The sequence below is a fragment of the Equus caballus genome, chromosome 15 (assembly GCF_041296265.1).
Source record: "Equus caballus isolate H_3958 breed thoroughbred chromosome 15, TB-T2T, whole genome shotgun sequence".
In the NCBI taxonomy this organism is placed as follows: Eukaryota; Metazoa; Chordata; class Mammalia; order Perissodactyla; family Equidae; genus Equus; species Equus caballus.
Window position 1 is genome coordinate 86,296,192 of NC_091698.1, and position 12,835 is coordinate 86,309,026.

At 52.9% G+C, this 12,835-nt stretch overlaps 1 protein-coding gene across 50 annotated transcripts in view; it reads left to right on the forward strand.

The window, feature by feature from the left end:
• The window catches only part of DTNB (dystrobrevin beta), a 237,966-nt gene extending 229,535 nt beyond the window's left edge, over positions 1-8,431 (forward strand). For 26 of the 50 annotated variants that reach the window (XM_070235811.1, XM_070235815.1, XM_014731260.3 and 23 more), the window contains 3 exons: positions 890-943; positions 4,438-4,471; positions 6,388-8,431. In XM_070235811.1, coding sequence (XP_070091912.1) covers positions 890-943; positions 4,438-4,442 — 59 coding nt within the window. In that variant the 3' untranslated portion in view covers positions 4,443-4,471; positions 6,388-8,431. The remainder of the gene's footprint in view (positions 1-889; positions 944-4,437; positions 4,472-6,387) is intronic. The other 24 variants (XM_070235820.1, XM_070235828.1, XM_070235793.1 and 21 more) reach the window with 3 other exon arrangements.
• The last annotated feature ends 4,404 nt before the right edge of the window (positions 8,432-12,835 follow it).

Below are 12,835 nucleotides of genomic sequence, written 5' to 3' on the forward strand. Positions count from 1 at the left end.
AATCATTGGGAAGTTCTTCCATCTCAAGGAGCCAAAATCAGCCTTTCTGTAACCAATTTGTCCTTGTTCCTCCCTCAAAGTCTACCAGAGTAAGTTCATTCCCACCCCTTCACATTAGCCTTTCAGGTGCTTGATGGCGGAGAGCATGGCTCGCCCTAAGCCTTCTCTGTAGGCTAACTGTTCGTACTTCCTTCAGCATTCCTCGTGTGACGTGGTTGTCACTGTCCTCCTGTCTGCCTGTGCTGGGATGTGGCCGAGTGTTTCAAGGCCCCAGTTCAAAGCGGGTTCCCGGGGCTGAGCACACTTCTCTCTGCAGGGCACAGTGAGCGTGGCCTCCCTGAGCAGGCCCCTGGGGAAGCAACCTTAGATGGCATTAGCTTTTCCCACACAGCCACTCTGCCCTGTTCAGTCATTTTAAGTTTGTTGTCAGCTCAAACCTCTAGATTTTTTCTTCTTCTTTTTTTTCTGGAAGCTGGTGTTAAGCTAGGTGTTCCCCACTGTGCCGTTGGATGGTTGTGTTCTTGACCCTGAATACAAGATCTTAGCTGTATCCCTAGCAGATGTCGTCACCTCAGGGAAAACAGGCATAGAGAAGAGGCAGCTCCCCAGCCCAGTCACCAGGGAGGCCAGCGACAGAGCCAGCAGCAGCGTGGGTGACATCAGGCTGCTCTGTTTCTGTGGGCTCAGGGCTTATGGGCAGCTCGTTTTAGGCAGTGCTGGGGCGTGGACACACACGGTGCAGACCAGGTGCGTGTCAGCCCCTGGAGGCCTACAGCCGTGAGCCTTTAGCTGGGGCTTCATCCCAAGCGCCTCAGTTACTCCCTTCATCCTCCTCCTATGCTTGTACTGTGCTGAAGGATCACTGGCCTCCTTGGACTTGTTTTCACAGCAGAGGAAGGTGCAGAGGAAGAAGAAGAGAAGATGCAGATTGGGAAAGACAGAGGTAAAGGCAGCTCCACGGGACCGCAGTCCAAATGGGAGCAGAGCCACATAGCCCCTGAGGGAGACCCCGCGGCCTTTCGTTTCTGCTTTCCTTCCTGCTGCCACCTTTCCCCAAGGCTTTCAGACCCCACAGTCCTTCCACCTGTTTTTCCCAACTGACCATCAAGTTTTCCTTAGAGATGATAGTGTCAGTCAATCAACAGACGCTTTCTGACTTCTTGATGCTATGATAGATGTTTGGGATACAGGAAGTAGATACAGAGGAAACACAAATCACGCCCCCTCACCTCAAGGAGTTTAAAATATAGTTAGGAAAACAAGACCAAGATGTGCAAAATAAATAGGAGAGAAAATGAAGTGGCAGGAAAAGTTAATCATCAAACTTTGACGGTAGGATTATAAATACAAGAAGCATTTCTACAAAGGAATATTCTGGGCAGAATAGCCAAATGGTTTTGTGGCTTCATGGAAGAATGAAGAGCGATAAAGCAAGGTATCAGTGAAGGACAGCAACGCCATCCTAGTTTTATTGCATATAAAACCTACTTAATAACTTGTACAAAGAGCTGTGCTAAATGATTTCCATGTGTGATCTCATTTAATCCTTAACAACCCTGTGGGATACATAATAATATCCCCCATTTTACCAATAAGGAAGTAGCTCAGAGAAACACAGATCGTGCAAATGTTAAGAAGCAGAGATTGGATTTGAATTGGATCTTTCTGACTTCAAACTTCATAGTCTTAATCTTTATGTTTCTCTGTTATAATGAATAGATAAAATTCTCTTTGGACATTTGAGAGTTAGCTGTTATTTCTATCACATTTTAATATGTATATTGCCAGATTCCTCCAAAATGTAAGCTCCACACGGCAGAGATTTTGGTCTGTTTTGTTCAGATTTTGTCCCCAGTGCCTAGAACAATGCCTGGCCCATAGTGGGATGTCAATAAATTAACAAATATAAGGAAATAAACGGGGATGAGCTCGAGAGCATTTTGTCAGGGGTGGAGATGGAGTGGCTGCTGTGAGGAGGCAAAGGCATGGAAGGAGAGAAGGAGCCAACACCAGCTCGCTCAGGTCCCTGCTGGATGCCCTGCAGTTCACACACCCTTCCTGTTTGATTTCACAGCCCCAGGAGGGAAGGGTTCTAGACAGGGCTCAGAGCGGTTGAATAACTTGCGCAGGCAGTAAGTGGTAGAGCCTGGTTTCAGCCCAAGTATCTCTAACTCCACTTCCCGTGCTTTAGTCTGAGCTGACTAGTAGACTAAGTGAAGTGAAAAAAAGTCTTAAGGAAAGGTGAAAAGAAGTCAAGACGGAGATACAGACAAGGCAGCTGTGATGGGAAGGGGAAGCACCTTGGAATGGGGGTCTGCAGCGATGTTTGCCCATAGAAGGGGGTGTGGATGAGAGAGGGAGGTCTTTGCAGTTTGTCAGCAAGGACACTAAAATTGCCAAGGAAGAAAGCAGGAGAAGATTAAAAACATACTCCAGGTGCTGAAATCATCTAGTGAGTCAGAGCGAGGCCTGGGAGAAAGTGGACAATAGCTGTGATGAACTGATGAAAATGACATATTTGGCATGGGTGTCAAAAGGTCAGAAGTAGAGGGCAGCAGTGTTTGAAGCATCTAGAAATGCTACAGAGAAATGTGGAGAAGACTGATTTCCTTGTGCCAATAGGGGACTAGGAAGAAGGCAGGAGGGTTGTAGTGCAAGAGGCGAAAAGAAGAGGAGATAACACAGAGATAAATTTACACTTATGTAAACACACGCTCCACACACAGGCACACACGCACACCCGCAATCCAGCCAGATCCCGGCATTTGTGTGGAATGTTCTTGGCTGAAGACGTAACAGCTGCTGCTTTGGCCTCCCTTCCCATATGCCCTCCCTTCCCCAGTAGCTTTCCCTACAGCCTCTGCTCCATCTCCCTCCAAGGCACAGAGGACTCTGCCCGACCACTTGGGCCTGGCCCTGACATGGACGCCAGCCCTTAGTCCGGGCTCATCTAAGTCTGGATGTAGGCCCCATCTCATATATGGACTGGGATGGTTTCCCTTGCCTGGTGCCTCCTGGCCTCAGGGGCCCTCTGCCTCTGCACCTGCGTTGCCTTGTCAACACTTCTTCTTTCTGTCCCTCTTGCTCTTAATATCTCCTCATCTCTCTTTCAATGCATATAGCAGAGTTTCTGTATGTCTATGTGAAATCTTTTTGTGAGAATGCCTGAATTTCTATTCCTGTGTATTGTCTCCGAGGAGAAGAGTGTTAAGAGTTGGGGCAAGAGTTGGGTAGAGTTTTAAAAAAAGTTTAACTCTCAACATTGCATAGGTCCTAGAACACATCCTTGTAGCTAAAATGTAGCTGTTCTGTGGATGTGCTTATCAAACCAAGCGTTTTTATGCAGGGACCTCCTGATTCTCTCTGTGATCTGGGCATGCGATCTCACTGTAGACTGACATTGCAGTAACGAATGTCACTTAGACATTAGAGAGCAGTAACTGTCAACCATAAAGAGAGGGAAGATTCGCTTCTTTGGATTGAAGTGCTGACATAAGATAAACACAACCTGGCCAGCACCCTGTCAGGCAAACAGAGTCTGCTCAAAGCAAAATCTGTAAGAGGCAAATGGACACTTTTGCACAATTCATGACCGAGCTGGACACGCCAGCCACATTCGTCCCTACCTCAGGCCTCTCCCTGCCCTGCCCTGGCTCTCTGTCTGGCTGCATCCTGGGGAAAGCTTCTGCTGCATTGGGTTGGGGTCCCCTTCCTCCTTTGCACCCCCTCACCTCTTCCCTTGAATGGTGAGTACTTGTAACTGAGACTGCACAGGTGAAGCATAGATGTCCCCATATGACTTCAGAGCCCTCAGTGCCTCTTGGCTACTCCAGAGCCTCATCTTATGCTCCTGTGTCCTTCAGTATTGCCTCTCCCAGAACCTGACGTCCACGGTGTTAGGAGCTGTCAGTCCGGTCTGCACACTTAAGGAACGCTGGTGCATGTCTGGTAGACTGACACAGGAGTGCTCTATGAGAACAGACACTGGCTTTTGAGGCTCCAGGCGGTGTTCGAGATTCCAGAGTGAGCCAGAGTGTGACTGAGTGTTCCCAACAGATAAGTCTGCAGGAAGGAAATCCTGCCCTTCTTGAAGTGTGGTTCACTTTCGCTTGTTCACCTTCAGAACCGGACGGCGGCGCCCCTGATGTAACTGCTCCCTAGACTTCAGGTGGCTTCGTTTCCATTTCAGTGTTATTGTTTTCCTTCTCCTGAGAGGCCTTGTCTCCATGGCTGCTTGATGTCAGTCGTGGCTGCTGGTAGTAGGTAGCATGACTCTCCCCGTTTTCACACCTGGTCAGGGAAAGTCGGCCTGTGAGGAACAAAGGAGAGAGGCAAGTGCAGAAGCCCATGGGTGCGTGGGTCAGGGAGGCCCCAGGAGAAGATCGGGGGTGGTGAGAAGACCCTGGGTGTGACCTTGGTGTGTTGTTTGCTGCACAGGTTAGCGGAGGAGCCGGGACAGAGAGGAAGCACGGTAAGTAGAGTGTTCTCTGTCCTCCCCACGGCCCTCTTTCCCTCCCCTCCTCTTCAGTCACACTTCCCAAGCCAGAACCATCCTAACAAGTGGAGATTGAGTTAGGGTTTCCTTTAAAGAGCCCAGCCACACCTCTCCCTCTCCCAGCCCTGCAGCATACCCGCTTGGCTCAGTTTCCAGGTCCTGACCCGTCTTGTGCTGCACTGGGCCTGGGCCTCAGGCAGGGCTTGGTGTTGCCTGTGTCTGGATGCACCGGCAGACCAGACACTGCTGGCTGAAACGGGCCCTGGGAGCAGGCGTCCCAGGTTGGCTGAGAGCCACCCACTTCCCGGGGCTGCCTCTGCCTCCTTGCTCCTTATTTCCCAGAGTCATTGTCATTTCTCTCCTGGGATCCAAACCACAGCCAGCGCGCCCCTGGGGTTCCATCATCCAGAGCCAACCCGCTGTGCTACCTGACCACAGGCGCATCCTTGTGTCATGCTGGGTCATGCAGACTCCATAAAGCCGACCAGGCCGTTTCCCATGGTGCCTGGCCAAGCTGCACCTTCTCACTTTCTAAAGCAGAGTTAATAAGAGTACAGTTCTCCTCACAGGCAGATGCCCATTGCCCTTAGGAATTAGTCTTTCACATTTTTCCATCTCAAGACCTTGACTCTTATCTAGTCCTGGTTCCAAGATATTGCAGCTCTGGCCATGCTCACTAAAAGGAAGGGACGAAAATAATTGGACAGCCTATCAGTTCTGGAGAAGAGTTCCTTCAAGGATAGATTCCTTTGGTGCAGCCATGAGATTTCTGTTTTATTTTTCAATCTTTTCTCCCCCCAATCCCTCCACTTCTTGTGTTTAAAAATTAGGCCATCTTCCTCAGTTACAGATCTTCCAGCCGGAAGAGCCAGGGCTGCAGCCCCATGATCCAGAAAAGGACCTTTCCCAGACACCCCCTTCTCCTCCCCCAGTAGTCTCCTCCTGGAGCAGCCTCCAGGCCTTTTCCTGAGCCCTCCCTCTCATCTGCACCGGGCCCTGGAGCAGCTCTGGTCGCTCTCACTCGGGACCTGCCGCCTCTGAGGCTGTGCTGACTCAGGGATCCGGCGGGCTGCAGGTGGGCAGACCCAAGCTGTAGAAGCTCTCTCTGCCCTGGAAATGACAGAGCCTCCGGGGCTTGGGCAGGTACTACCTACACGCTGCACATTCAGACAAGGCCCTTCCCGACGGCAGGCCTGGGCTGCCATGGCAGACGAGGGAGTCAGGAGCTGACTTGCCCTTCGGGAGCCTGCCAGAGCCCCTCTCCCCAGGGCACAGCGGAACTGGGGGATAAGGAAGGGCCTGGTAGGGCCATCCCCCCGCCCCCTCTTCATGCAGGTGAGGACACTAAGGCTCACCACCAGGAGCTTGGTGCCAGAACTGGAGTCGGAGCTGGGTCTGCTCCTGACCCTGTCCTCTGACCCCGTCAGGAGCTATGAGACTCTCACCAACAGCAGAGTCATGAAAAGCATAAAGTTCCATGGACCGTCGAGTTCCGTTCTCCACCAGCTCGAAGCTACGGCTTTCTCCCCTGCCACTCAGGATTTATGGACACATCTCCAACCTCTTTGCGCTTCTCCTCACCCACAGTTCTTCCCAAGAAACCACCACATTCCAAACCTTACACTGCGAACCCAGTTCTTTCTCTCTTCCCTGGAAACATTGCCTGACCCTGTGGCCTAAGCAGTCACTCTCAAAGACTCTGGGTTAGGTACCCCCAGAAAACACAATGCCCCTTTCCCTGAAAGGGGGCCTGAGCTCTTTGCGTCTCCTGAGTTGGAAGGGAAGGATCCCAACAGCCCATCTCGGTACATTGTCTCATCCCCAGCAGGTGTTAGCGTTTGCTCCGAGACCCTCGGTAGTGCCCGTGAGTAACTTGTGTCTGTCCTGCACAGGCACAGGGGATGTGGAGCGAGCTGGCATCGACATGAGGAAGGCGAGGTCCTCCCCCAGAGGCGCATTCCTGTTCATCTTTCCAGTGCACACCTGGACCAGGCTTGCAGGCTGCCAGACGTCACCCCGCCAGGGAGAGGAGAGCCCGAGCCCGTGGGACGTGGGAGGGCCCTCCAGATGCTGCTGTTGGTGGGCCTCCCCCTGGCGCAGTCCTGCATGAACTAGCATCTTCATCACTCCCCTTGGGGCATGGTCTCATCTCTGCAACAGGAATTTACCAGGAGGTTGAAAAGAGAAAAGAAACAGCAGGAATCTCCAGTGTGTGTGACCTGATCGAGTTCTTGCTGGTGTCTTGCCAGCACATGGGGTGCTCCCCAGAGTGGGGGCACGAGTTTCCTCCCTACTTTTGACCTTTAAAAACCAACAGATTTTCTTCCCTCTGTCGTGCAAAGACAGCTTCAGGCCTTGCTCAGTTCTACAGACATTCACACCCTGGCCACAGTGCTAAAAATAGCCTCCTTCCTTTCTCTCACACTGGTTAGCTTCCGCCCCGTTTGATGCCACTGCTCTGCAGCCTAGGCGGGAAGGGGGAGCAAAGAGCTCAGCACTGCAGCCCTGGGCGATTCCACCTCCAGCCATGAGAGGATTCTGTGCAGCCAGGCCAGGGGCTGCCGGGCAGGGAGCACTGACCCTTGACCGCCAGAGGGAGCACTAACCCCAGGGTGCTGTGCTCACGCGGCCTCTCCCCTTCGCAGGGTTCCATTCTGCTCTGCACTCATGATAATCAATCCCAATTCCCAGTGATTTTCATTTATTTTTTTCTCTTCCCTGGGCTCCAGGATGTTATTTTTAGTAGAAGAACTGCTATAAATATTTATAAAGGGTAGTGACTGGAATGAAGCGAGAGGCCCCACAGCTGGTTCTCACATCCCCCCAACATACACACCTCTGCAGACCTCTGCCCGCTGCCTGAAGAGGTCTGTGCAGAGCCAGTGGGCTCAACCCATAGGCATCCACGGATAGAGTCCCACGGAAGCTTCGTGAGGGAGCTGTTGGGTAAGAGAGAAGGGGCGGGTTAGCTCTGTCCGTCCTTCCTCTCCACGTGCCTCTTCTCCCTCATTTACTCCCGTGTCTAACGGACGTCAAGACGCTCTGTTAGGCCCAAGTCCCCAGAGTCATAAGCAGTAGGTATGAGGGGCCGGTGCAACTTGGATTGCTCCAGCTGTGTGAGAGCACGCAGGAAAGCGGGAGCCCGGAAGCTGGTTTCCCCTCAGGTGTGAGAGCGCTCCCCTCCTAGCCTCAGGAGAAGCCCACACCTAGTGGAGGGCTTGCCTCCCACAGCAGCTCCTGGGCACTGCCTAGGTCCACACTGTGACCAGCACTGAGCTGAGGCCCTGGAGAGCCAGCAGGGGCTCTGGTAAAAGGAAAACACTGGTGGAAAGGAGCTCCCACACTCCCAGGAAGCAGGGCTTGGGGCTTGCCTGGAGGCCAGAAGAGGCAAGAGTGACAGTAACCACGTGAAAGTTCAGGGGACGCTCGGTGCCAACCAATGGTGAGATTCGTTGTGGGGGCGCTACAGCAAGCTCTTGGAGATCACGACGCTGTTAGGTGACTCTGTGCTTCCCTCCACCATCCTGACTGCTCACACTCTGTGAACTGCTTGCTTCTTCCGGAGCAGAAAGAGCCAAAGGAACAGTCAGAGTAAAAGCACCAGTGGCTCCAGACAGCCGAGTGCATGTGCTGAGGTGCACGTGGCATATGGCAGTGTCTCCTGGGCCCCATGTCTCCTGGGCCACTCCACCCTGGGAGGCTGCCCGGCCCGCAAGGCTGATCACTCAGCAGGTTCTCTTGCTGTCTGCTGGCCTCTGCAAAGGAGTAGCCTTACTGTGTTCAGCCCCAGGAGAGGCTCTGAAGTCCCGACCTCTCGCCATTTACCAGCACCTGGAGGGTGATAAGGGGGCTGGAGGGAACCACAGGGATGAACTCAGATGCCGGCATGGCAGTGCATGGAGTGTCCCATTTATATATAAATTCTTGTTGACAGTTGGTTTCTTTTAGAGCTGGAATGTCCACCATTAGCTAAGGCCACTCCTGACTTCTTGGCATCTGCTTTAGACCACAGGTCCATGTCAGAAGCTGAAAGCCGAGTCCCTTTCCTCAACCCTGACCTGGGATACAGGTGGCCATCCTATAGAGAGCACTTCCTGCTTAATTGCTGTATGACCATTCAGGAGTCTAATTTAAGTAGATGATCTTTTGAGAGAAGTGACTGTCAGCATCACGGACCGCCTGGGCTGGTGCTGTTTTGTAACTGTGAAGAACCCTAGAGAGGTCCTAAAGGCATCCTGGGTTTTGAGGAAATTGTGGCTGCACCAAGCTCAGGTCCATAGATCCCAGCCATGCCGAGGTTCCGTGTACTTTCACAGCTCCGTCATCTGCTGGCTGTGCTTTCTCTACTGGCAGACTCCCCCTCTTCCGCATTGCTTACTCCCTGCTCTTGTAGTCAGTGACAGCTTCAGAAAGGTATGTTGCTATGGCAATGCCTAGAGCCATCTGAATTCCTGCTGCACCTTCTGAAGAAAAGGGCTTATGAAGAACCATTTGGTGGATTCCAAATCTAGCCTTCCCTGGCCTCTCCTCTCCTCCGTCAGGGGTCAGATGCCCGCTGCAGACTGAAGTGTGGCAGGTAGGTAGTCCATTCTTGCTGGAGAAGACACTCCCCATAGCTGCAAGCCCCATGCACCTGGACAGGTTCTCCAGGTGTGGATCAGGAAACTGAGATTGCCTACCTAGAGCTCTTAGGTAAGACACAATACCAGTGGTTCTTAAACTTAGAATCCCCTGGAAGGCTTGGGAATCTATGGATAGCTGGGTCCCACCCTCAGAGTTTCTGATTCAGTAGCTCTGGGGTGGAGCCAGAGAATTTGCGACTCTAACAAGCTCTCAAGTGGTGTTGGTGCTGTTGATCCAAAGACCACCCTGTGAGGACCACTGTACACATTTATGAGGAGGAGAAAAGTATCCACGTGAATGCAAGAAGCCATCGCCAGTCAGGTGGAGAAGGGCCAGAGTCAGTTGTCTCTTCTAGAGAAAGAAAGAGGAGGGCCTCTGCAGTCCCATGGCCAGGGGCCCTGGGAAACACATGCTGGGACTGGTGGTCCTACACTGTTTCTTTTTGATCCCCAACAATCAGTAAACAAAGACCTGTCCCCAAGATGTGAAGGAGGGGGCAGCATCACCAGTGAAGCCTTGAACTTAGGGGAGATCAACATCGTGAGCTTAGTGGCTGAGTGGGTGGTGCACAGTCTAGAGTCTTAGCGGGGATGGAGGCCAACGGCTTGTGTGGCTCAGGAGGGAGAAGAGGAGAAGGGGTGTCGCAGGCAGCTAGCCCCCACAGTTGGGCTGTTACACCAAGATGCTTTCCCCAGAATGCAAATACGATATTCCACACTAAACAATATTCGGGCCCCAGCTAGACTGCTTCCTTTTACCCTACCTGAAGCTCCAACTTCCGTGCGTAGTATTCTCCTAAGAAACAATGTTTACTGGAGGACCTAAGATAAATGTTGCAGGCCTACCCAGTTATGAATGGCAGATGCCAAGGATTCTGATGCCTTCTCTGCACACAGAGCCCCACCAGGAAAACCAGATTTCTGTAGTGATGGGCTTGGTGTCTCTCCTGCCCAGGCATGTCTGCAAACAGGTGGAGCACACTGGCACCATCTGCCTTCTACCTTCTACCCCAAGGCAGGACAGCTAGCGTAGGGCCATGGCATAAAAGAAGTGGGCATTGAGTCAGTTTACCAGTTCCAGAAAGCAATATTCGTTTTCCAGTTCTGTGAAGGTTTGGATGGATGGTGAGTGAAGAGGCAGACACCAGATAGCCATCCTTGTATTTCTGAAGTAAATGGAGCCTAGCACTACTAAAGGTCAGAGATTAAGAAGGCACAGGTAGCGTATGGTGGGACTGTCATTCATTTGAGAAGATACTTGATGAGGACTATGTGCGGGCCTCTAGGCCCCCTCTGCAGGTCTTCAGGATTCACTGAATGCAGGGTCTTCGGGGTTAAGGTTGAAGCCTGGTCTGAGTTCATAACTAGGGAGCGAGGGGTGAGCTTGGAGGCACTGCATTGTCCTCTGAAGGCCAGCAGACTGGGGAGAAGGGGTGCAAACTGAGGCCACTGTTGGGGAGTGGGGGGGGGGGCATAATGGTCACTGCTGAGAGTCGGTTCTAGTCACTTAGAAATGTTGATCTTTGGGCCCGTGAATATGAGAGAAGACTGGGAAGAGTGTCCTCACCAGTTAAAGGATCATGATTCATGTATAGAAACCCTATAGCCCCTTGGGGCCCAGGCTCACTGCCAAATAATGAGGAATAAATTATAATTCATAATCAAGTATAGCCTGGGCCAACCTGGTGGCGCAGTGGTTAAGTTCGTGTGTTCCACTTCCTGGCGGCCCAGGGTTCGCCGGTTCGGATCCCGGGTGCGGACATGGCACCACTTGGCATGCCATGCTGTGGTAGGCATCCCACATATAAAGTAGAGGAAGATGGGCACGGATGTTAGCTCAGGGCCAGCCTTCTCAGCAAAAAAGAGGAGGACTGGCAGCAGTTAGCTCAGGGCTAATCTTACGCAAAAAAAAAAAGAAAAGTGTAGCCTGAATCCCCTTCAGCCCCAGCAAGAGTCCTCAAGCAGATAATAGGAGAACTTGTGAGGAAGTTAGCCTACCGCCATTGCTGTACACCTTCCCCCCCGCCCCCCACACACACAGTGGGCCCTCTGGCTTGCAAGGTTTAGGCCGAAGGTCCTGGGGCTTTCCCTGAGGAAGCAAAGTGACTCAGCGCCAGACTCTTGGGTCTGGGGGCCATCAACAGCAGCAGGCATGAAGACCACCTGTACCCGGTGGGCTTTTCGTTCAGGTCCCAGCTCATGGGTCATGCCTTCTCCACCATGGTCTAGTTCCAAGAACTTTGTCACTTAGTCTCTTTCCCTCCCCACCAGAGATGACACCCTTGTACGCAAGGCATCCATCCCCTAAGAGGAAGAATTCAGTCTGGATCCTGGATCCAGACCCTCTAGAAGTCTTCCCCACCCACAGCTCCTCAGGATCTGAAGTCTGGTTGTCGGGGCCCCATCCCCATGCTCCCTGAGAGCAAGCCCTGTGGCTCCTTCTCGCTTCTCCACAAAGCCTGATGCCACTGGGTGGCGATGGGTGGTGTGTCTTGTTCACCAGCTCATAAACAGCCTGAGGAACTTGCCTGGGTGACCGCCCTGCCTGCCTTGGCCCCTTGGCCTTCGAGGTATTACCTCTTTGGGGCTCCCCTGAGAGTGTTGGTCTTTCAGAAGAAAGACTATGCCCCTGGGGCTGCTGAGAAGGAAGCCATGCAGAGAGGAAGTAGAGAGCTGGGGAGGCAGGGTGCAGCTCCGGGACAGGGCAGGGCAGGAGCCAGGCACAGATGTTGGCTGTGAAGGAGTCAGACAGCCTGAGCTTCCTTCTGGACCAGCCCCTCAGATGGGAGTCAGGCTGGACAATGGGTGATTGTGAGGAGGGGGGCCTCCAAGCTTGGGATCCTCTGAGGTTCCCCTCTTCCCTTGACTGCTGGTTGGTGTTTGTCCTACTCTCCTCATTGCCTAGGCAGCTGTCCTGAGTTCATCCGTTGCCACCCAGCGTACCCTGGGAGCCCACTCAGACCGAGGGATGGGGAGAGCAGCAGGTGAAGCGAGGGACACATGGGCTGAAGGACCAGGGAGAGGAGTGTGGAAGAGGAAGAAAGGGCTGGCAAGAGAGGCAGAGGTCAGGGTGAGGAGAGGAATGTTTAACACTCGGAGACAGGAGCCTGGACTGCAGGTGGAGACCAGAAAGATGAGGAAGAAGAGTGGCTGGGAGGAGGCAGGGCTGGGTGGCTTCTGCTCACTCCTGAGCCCCAGGCTTCGGGTATCTCATTCCTGTCCTATTGTTGCCACAGCTCAAGGGCCCGAGATTTTCCCCTAATTACATCCCCACCAGCCTTCCACCCTTAGCTAGGGTGAGACCACACTGCACATGCTTCGCCTGGGATCCCTAGCATGGCCCCGCCCCAGGCACAGGCCGGGCCCAGAAGGCAGAGGCCTTATCTCCAGGCCCCTCCCTCCTCCACCCCCCACCCTGACCCCAGCCTGGTTTATAGGTGCAGCCTCAAAGGGGGTTGGGTGGAATTTCCCTGGGGGTTGTCTGGTATTAGCTTGGGGTCATCGGGAGGCCTCTGGAGCCAAACTTTGCGAACTGTGGGGTTTAAAGCGAGGGTGGAGCAGGGAGAGGCTGTTGTTGAACATTTCTGTTTACTGAGGCCCCTACCCTGACCTGCCCACAGCCCACCTCACCCAGCTCCTAACTGGTCTTTTCCTGCCCCCATTTTATGATAGAGATTGGGTCTTTCTTCCCCTGCATATTCTTTCAAGGGAGACAGCT